A 9,002-nucleotide genomic window follows, 5' to 3' on the forward strand; every position below is an offset into this window, starting at 1 on the left:
TTTCCCATCTAACTCTTCCTGTCATATCAAAACAAACTACATTCCCATTAATATCTCCTGTCACAATGTTTAGTTCTCCATCTCGTGTTACATCTTCAACTACAATTCTTCCCATTATTGGTCCAACTTGAAGTGGCCATCCTTGTGGGTCTTTTACTTTCCCATCCTCTAATGAAACTTGATGAATCCTTCCTGCTGTATTTCCAACAATTATTGTATCTGGTATTCCATATTTCCCTATACTTTCAATCCCACTGATTAGTGCTGCACTTTCTCGAGAATTCATCACTGTTAAGTCAATAATTGTTAATGAAATAATCTTTCCTGTTGATGGCTCAATAATACAAATACCAGAAACACAATACTTTTTCTCATCTATCATTTTCTCTATCTTTTGTCCACTTCGATCAACTGATGGTTTTGGATTAATAAAATACGTCACTGGAACTACTAGCCGTTTCCCATCTTTTCCTTCAATCATTTCTGGATCACTCAATATATGTGCTCTCAATCGTGCATAGCTAAAATCTCCATCTTTTCCTGCATAATTGTCATAAATCGCTGCATGATAACAATTTATATGCTCATCTAACTCATCTTTCTGACAATTTCCATTATGGAATAATTCGACTATCGACCTTTGTCCTTCTTTTGTTAATTCTCTTTGGAAAAATGGATCATTTTTGTATTCTTCCGCATTATACTTAACATCTTTATGGTGGTGTGAATGTCTTTCTTTCATATTCTTCCATCTTTTTTCTATCTCTGCTTTGTTATTGAATAACTCCTCACTAAATGCAGGTGAAATGACTTGTTTATTTAATTTTTCAATCACACATTTCTTGTCAGTTTCTAACCCATCATTCCAATTTGCTGGAATATAAACTGGAGGTATTTTGATAGTTTTACTTATATTATACTCACCATTTTTCTTTATGAAATAGATAAATCCATTTGATGCAGATACGATAGAATATTCTTCAGGTCCTTCTTGATAAGGAATAGCCTGTGTAACAAATCCACTATCTTCAATAATAACTGGGAACCCTGGTATTTTAGTCCCAGTATTAATGTCTATTGATTCAATATAATGAGATTGTGTTGGAATAAGTACTTCCTTTCTTCCATCATGGTTATAGTCTGTAACGACTGGATTAGCAAGAACAGGAGAATGCCCTGTTGTACTTTGAGTCCATCTAATTTTTGGAGAAATATGGAATAATTTATTTTCTTCTAGTAACATATCCATTACTTTATGGTCTTTTCCACCTCTAATAATTGTTAATTTATTTCTTAAAATAATATTAAAGCGACAAACATTGGTTGTCTGTATTTTGATTTAATTTCTTCTACGTCTGATGGTGCTTGGTTGTCTTCAATAAATTTTTCTTTTTTTTGTGTATTGTCATTATTTCCATTACCTGGAGTATTTTTAATATTATCATTAACTCCATTTCTTGATGGTTTTCTTGGGTCAAAGATACCCAAAGTTTGTGCTATGAGAATAGTGATAAGGAATATTGACAATTTCATTCTTTTATTGTTTTTTTAAGTTCTTTTTTTATTTTATTTTTTCTTTTTTAAAAAACTCATTTATTCTACTTGATGGAGGTTCAATACTCTTCACCTTTATTTAACCCAATTCAACAAATGAAGAGAAACCATAAAAACCCACCAGATGATATTAAAATATGTGACACTGAATTTGGCACTTGTTTGTCTTTAATGTTTCTTTTCTATTAAATTCAAATATTAACCCAATAGTTTATCCAATAGATGTGAATATAAAACAACCACCATTTGATTCAAAGAACCAACTTATAAAAGTTCAAATTAAAGAACAGAAAGAATGATTAATAATTAATTTATTTTAGTTATTCAATCTTTTTTGTTATTTAAATTCCATGATAAATAAATTTTCTTATACCAAAAATATATTTTTCAATAATCATTTTCAACTTTAGGAATGATTTTTTTCTTTTTTGAAGAATAATATTAAAACTTAAAAACTTGAAAATTTAAATTGTCATTTAATGTCTCAATATGAAAACGGAATTATTATTAAAACCTCAACAATTAAAGGCAAAAAGAAGACACAAAAGAAATTAAGAAATCAAAAGAAAACATTTCAAAAATTAACTTGTGAAGAAGAAAGAGAATTAAGTAATACATATCAACAACTTATTAAAAATTATTGTTATCCAACTTTTAATGCTATCCAAAATCTTTTAAATGAAAATCGAGCAATACCATTACTTTTAAATAACAAATTATTAGAGTATTATGGTTATAATGAACTTCGTGTTCCATTTGGAATAGAGAATGAAAATATACCATTAGATTATAATTTTATTGAAGAAATGAAAAATAAAATTAAAAATACACCACCTCAGTTAGTATTAACAATAGAAGAAATTGGATATCAAGTCATTCAATTAAAAGGAAAAATAAAATGTTACTTTAAAGGAGGAGTTCCTAAGAATCTACAACTTGGAAGATCAACAAAAACATCTCCTTCTATTATTTGTGTTTCAAATGATAGATCGTTTATAAGAACTTTTAGAGTATTAAGTAAAAGTAACACTAATAGTGATATGCAAAATTACTTTCAAAAGAATCAAATTCATGACACTTTTGTTAATAATGAATATTCTTCTCATGGAAGAAATCTATATTATACATCAAATCAATTTATTATATGGTTTAACACAATCAAACAATATATAATAAATAAATTAAATGAATTAAAATGTTCTTCAAAAGCAGTAATATATATGCATGAGTATTTCAAACAATTTTTTACAGAATATTCAACAGATATATATGATTTAATATTCTTTAATGATACTTATTGTTATAATTTATCTTTATTATCTCCTTCTATTCAGAGTTGTATTAAAAACCTAAAAGAAAAACTTAGTATTACTAGTCATACACAAGAACTTCAATTTAGAGATACAGTAGAAGTAACATTAAATAATATAACTAACAAAGTTATTACTAAATTTGATTTTTTAAAACTTGTTATAGATGATTTAAAATCAACAGATTCATTATTATCTGAAACTATATTCAAATTTTACAACATTAACAAGTCAAATAATGAATTTACTTCTTTTGAAAATAAAAAAATACCATTAATCCTTCATTTTAATATAAATCAAAAGATTCAGTCTTCATCTGATTTAGTTCATACAAAAGATATTACAAATTACATTTTTTATGATTTTATTACTAATAAACTTACTAAAGAATTAGAAACTAAAGAAATAATTAATCTTCATGAGTTTGCTTCAAATAATCAAATTTCTGAAGTTTGTATATTAAAATTATTATCTGTATTAAACCTTCATATTAAAAATGTTTGGAAATATCCATATCAAATCAATATTAATTCAACTCAATTAATTACTTTTGCATCACAACTAATTAATATTAATAGTGTACATCAAGACCAAATCATTTTTATTGATTGTTTTGAATATTTATCAGATGCTATTCAAGAAGTAAAAATGATTGTCAAAAATGACAATATTGACCATACTGTGTTTGTCCAAAGAGAAAACATTATTCAACGACATCTTTATGCAATAAAAGAAAATGGAACATTACTAAAACCATTAATAAATGAAAATTGTATTTCAAATTCAGAAATGATTAATTGGATTATAGAAATAATTCAAGGTATTTCAGTCACAACATATCCATCAAAAAAGATTTATTTTATAGTCCATGAACAATATAAAAAGATATTTTTTAATGAAGAGTTATTAAATAAATTAAAAACAATTCATAAAAATGATATAATAAATGTAATTTATATAGAAGATGCTGTATATCCAATTATTCCAATTAACATCATTTTTAATAAAGTACTTGAATTAATCTTATTCAAAAATCAAAATTTAACAACCCAAACAATAGAAAATGAAATTAGATATTGTTTAAATCCAACATTCTTAAATACACTTCTTTATGAATGGTATGAATTACGCAAATTAAAAGCTATTGACTGTCGCAAAATAAAAAGTTTAATTAATCAATTTACTCACAAACCACCTTGTCTTGTTATTGTAAATGGAATAAAAGAAGGAATTGACTATAATGACCCACCAAGTACAATATTTAATTTAGACTGTATTCCTCCAATTTTCCGACCTATAATGAGTGATTTAATTTGTTTATCTCCTGAATTAAAACTATGTAAATCAAAAGATGAACAAATAAAATTCTTTGCAAAATATAATGATAAATATTTCTTCAAAACTGATGAACTATTTTTCAATCAAAATGAACCTCAAAAAAGATTGTTAATTGAATAATTCAACAATACAATATTATGTTTTTATCATTCCAAACTCTTTTTAAAGTAAACTAATGAGTGTTAAATTGTAATTTGTTATATAAAACTAAATTTTAAGTATGAAAAGTCAAAACTAAAACCCTAAATCAGGGTATTGAATATAAAGAACTTTGAATTCATTTTCAGATTTGCAGAACAAAAGACTCTTAAAAATTAGAAAGTAAATATGACCAATACCATTATTGCTAAGCACATACTAAACAAAGAAAAATAATTTGACAAATAAAGAAAAAAAACACCTTCAAAAAGAACACATCATTTATTAAAGTGATATCTCTTCATTAAAGGAATAAAGAACAAATGAGTGATTTTTCAATAAAATATAAGGAATATAATATTCAGTGATGATAATTATTAATACAATTCATCTTATGAAATATTCACATTAATTGACATATATTTTTGATATAATAATCATGAATTCATGTTATTTCAATTTACATTTCAATATAAATCACAATCATAAAAATATACGATTAATTTAATGAGAACAATAATCTGAAGCATTTCATAATTCACTAACATGACAGTTTTAATTAAAAAACGAGTTAATAACAAACAAAACGTTCATCTATTCTTCTAAACCCATTATTTCATTCAATATTAATGATTATAATAAATTAATTATAATTAATTATACTTTACAATTATTTGCACAACTAAAAGGGTCAATCTTAAAATTTATATTTAAGTTCATGAAAACGCTTTATGTGTCAGACGTTGATGTAAGTATTGATGAAAATAAATTAAAAGAACTTTTTAGTCCTTATGGCAATGTTATAAATTGTTTGTTTTTTCTTCAAGTTTTGTTTTAAAGGTCATGAACTTTTTTATTATATGTTGGTTAAATACTTTTTAAAACGTAAAAAAGAGAATAATTTTATTTAAAAAATTAGCAACTATCAAAAAATCAAGTAAAGGTACAAACGATTTTTATTATGCATTTATTGAGTATGACCGTCCTGAAGATGCTGCAAAAGCATTACGTGAAATGGATCAACATGAACTAGCTGGTAAAAGACTAAATGTAAAATTCGCTAAACCTAAGGATGGAAGACCTTATTTACAAAAACCTTTTTATACTGAGTTTAAAAAAAGAGACCCTCCTTTCGATTCCCCAAGAGACTCCCCTAGGAGAAGAAGTTTCTCTCGTGAAAGGGGAAGGTTAGATAATGGCTTATATCCTCCTAGTCATGACCTTATGTATGATGGTTCACCTATGGGTAGGTATTTAAGAAAAGACATTCCTCAACAAAGGGTGCATAATGAAAAACGACAATATCGTGATAGATTCGAATCTCGAACTGAGAGACCTCGCGAAAAAGATTACTATTCAAGTGATAGCTTTTATCTTCAAGACCGATATGCTCGTGATGATTATTATGGAAGAAGTGATAGATATTCACTCAGAGATAGTTGCAATGATAGAGAAATTGACTATGACAGATATAACAGTCGTAGAATTGATAGAATGTCAGACCGTATATCAAGTGAAAGAGAAAGAGATCATATTCCTGTAGATCCATTAGCAAGTGACAGACCTTTAATGGATAGACCAAATTCTGATAGAGATTATTATCCTTCTGATAGAATGAGAGATTCTGGTCCTTATAGAAGAGATGACATTAGTCGTGATATTCCTTATTCTCGTGATAGGTACGACCCTCATTATTAGGATTGTTTAATCAAAACATAAATTAGTAAAACTTTTAGGTATATTTTTTTTAAAAAACAATTAAACCTTTAGTTGCCTATTCTCTATTAAATAAAATTTGAAATAATATTTAATAACAACCAAACTGAAATTTAAAAATCTTTACTTCATTCTAATTGTAGAAAAAGAATTATTAACTAAAATAATATAAATAAATGTATAAATGAAATTAGAAAAAAATAGTAGTTTATATGCAATGTAATAACAATTACTTTTGTGATAATATCCACTGTCATATATCACCATATTTTCTCATTTTATTGTCATGACAAGAGGAAGTCAGAAACAAAAAGTGTTGTACAATGAAAATCGAAAAAGGCATAATACTTCATTGAAGGAAGTAGACTTTAGTTACTGTTAATATAATAAATAAAATAGTAAAGATTTTGTAATGATAACGACTCATTTAATTTAAATGAAATATAATTTTCATTCTTATTATTATTATTATTATTTTATATTGTATTTTAGTATTATCTTCTTTTTCATTTAATCAATACAATGAAATGATATAATATTAATTTTCTTTATTTCTTATTCTTTATTTTTTTATATTGGTTTGCATGTTTATTTGATGTTGTTCATTAAAAAATGTTTATTAATTAATTAGATTTTTTATTTAGTCTCTTTCATATTTGTGAATTATTTTGTTGTTAAGGTAGTGTTAATTGATGAAATTATGAGATGGTAGAAATTCATTTATTTTCATTGTTTATTCTTGTTGTAGGTTCTCAGTAAACAATTACTTTCATATTTTTCTGTTTATACTTAGTGCTAACACAAAAATACAAAGTGTTTAAAAGATGAAATAACTGATTGATGATTAGTATTGAAATATATTGATTTCATGTTGCTTTTCATGTGATTAGTTATCAATTCTCAATGATTTATTCCCGTTCAACGTTTATTGAAATGAGATGTAAGATGATTTGATAATTGTATCAATTAAATTAACATCTTCATTTATTGTTATTCAAATGTATTTTGTCTGTTTCATAATCAGAATGAGTTTTGAAATGGTGAATGACAAGATTGTATTTCATTGATCATTATATATCATTTGATATTAATAATACAATATGAGGAATAAGAAATTGTATTAAATTTCAATCAACTAATATATTACTAATGTTAATAATCATGTTTCATATATAATAATTCATTATTAATAATTTAGTAATTTATAATTTAGAAATATTAACACTTTATTTAATTTGAATAGAATAGAATGACAAAACCAAATTTAATTTATTAAATGACAATTTAAATCAACACATTTTTCGTTTAATGCATGAAAATATGAAAATAATAAAGAACAAAAATAAATAAAGATAAGAAGTATTGAAATGAAATAATTCATTATCCTTCAAAATAACAAGAATAACAAAACATAAAAAGATAATATTCTAATAATAAAAATAAATATAGTTATTTTCAAACTATGTTTCACTTCCATTTTATGTTTTACTTTCAATAATGTTTTTATATTTTAGTTAATACTTACTTATATACGTTAAATTTGTTTATTCAATACTGTAATAGGGATTGTTTTTATAATGATGGAATATTATTTATTATAATAGAAGAATGTTATTTATAAAGATTGGATTATTATGAACATATCATTGTATAAGTATGTTTAATAATATTGATATAATCAAATAATAATTATAACTATGTTATAGTTGAGGTGATACAATAAAATTATTTATAATAACATAATATTATTGATATATTCCAATTAAAATGACATTAAAAGAATTGTTTTAATAATCAATAAGTTCAACATAAACATTAGACAATAACTTAATGAAAAATTATGTAAGTTAATAAAGTTTAAAAAGGCATCAGTTTAATGTAAATAACAGTATGATGAATGAAATTATCACTTTCAATATTGAAAAGATAAATACTATGATAATGGTTGATGAGTGAACATTCTTCGACTACAAAATGAAGCTATTCTCTAGTGAGCATTGAATAATATAAAATAAAAATCAAAGTAATCAATAAATTACTTGTTCTTCTTTTACATTATTTCTACTGCATATTAGTGTCACAACACAAAAATGTCACAAAATCACATAGAAATTATTTAAACTAGCAAATAGATTTAGATGAATTATCATGACTAATAACTACCAACAAATGATAGCCATAGTCATATTATTACATTTTATTATAACTTATAAATACCATAATCAACTCTTTCATTTAACACCAAATATAATAAAAATAATTAGTATAACACATATACCATAACTCAGGTAGAATGTTTAATCAATAATAGTATGAGAAGGGTACGAAAATAAGCATAGAAAAAATGCATCTAAATAATTTACAAAAATGAAAAAAGATGCAAAGTATTTTGCATAATTAGATTTTTCCACTTTATTATATTTTGCTCCTAAAAAATAAAAAAATAAAAAGTATGATAAATATACAATCTGTAAATATTTATTTTTATATTTTATGATCATTTCTATTCATTTTGTATGAAATATTAATGAAATAGATTATTTGATGAATCATATTTAATTATTTTTATTCTTTTTATTCTTTTATTTATATGTTATTTATCTATCTTATTTTTATATTTATTTCTCTGTTTATATTATTTATATCATTGTATTCTTCTTATTATCTATATATTATTATATTCTTCTTATTTTTTATGTTTTTTTCTATTTATATTATTTAGATTTTCTTATTGTTATTCTTTTATATTTAGTTGTATTTGTTTATTCATCTTATTCATCTTTTATATTATTATCATTTATATCTATTTTCATTTTATATTTATTCTCTTTTGTTTTATATTAATATTAATTTTATCTTTTATACTTTGATTTTATTATTATATCATTGATTATCATTTCTCGTTTTATTTATCATTTATTGTTATTATTCTTTTGTTTTATATTC

The 9,002-nt window shown here is 23.7% G+C and overlaps 2 protein-coding genes across 2 annotated transcripts; both read left to right on the forward strand.

Moving 5' to 3' along the window:
• Positions 1 to 2,033: 2,033 nt before the first annotated feature.
• On the forward strand, positions 2,034 to 4,322 carry EHI_049960 (uncharacterized protein; the record flags this gene model as incomplete). Its single annotated transcript, XM_651359.1, has 1 exon — positions 2,034 to 4,322. The coding sequence occupies one exon, from the start codon at positions 2,034 to 2,036 to the stop codon at positions 4,320 to 4,322; it is 2,289 nt and encodes a 762-aa protein (XP_656451.1).
• Positions 4,323 to 5,058: 736 nt separating this feature from the next.
• On the forward strand, positions 5,059 to 6,038 carry EHI_049970 (RNA recognition motif domain containing protein; the record flags this gene model as incomplete). Its single annotated transcript, XM_651358.1, has 2 exons — positions 5,059 to 5,149; positions 5,260 to 6,038. The coding sequence occupies 2 exons, from the start codon at positions 5,059 to 5,061 to the stop codon at positions 6,036 to 6,038; spliced, it is 870 nt and encodes a 289-aa protein (XP_656450.1).
• Positions 6,039 to 9,002: the final 2,964 nt, after the last annotated feature.

The sequence above is a fragment of the Entamoeba histolytica genome, genomic scaffold (genome assembly GCF_000208925.1).
Source record: "Entamoeba histolytica HM-1:IMSS scf_1104750517061 genomic scaffold, whole genome shotgun sequence".
NCBI lineage: Eukaryota > Evosea > Mastigamoebida > Endamoebidae > Entamoeba > Entamoeba histolytica.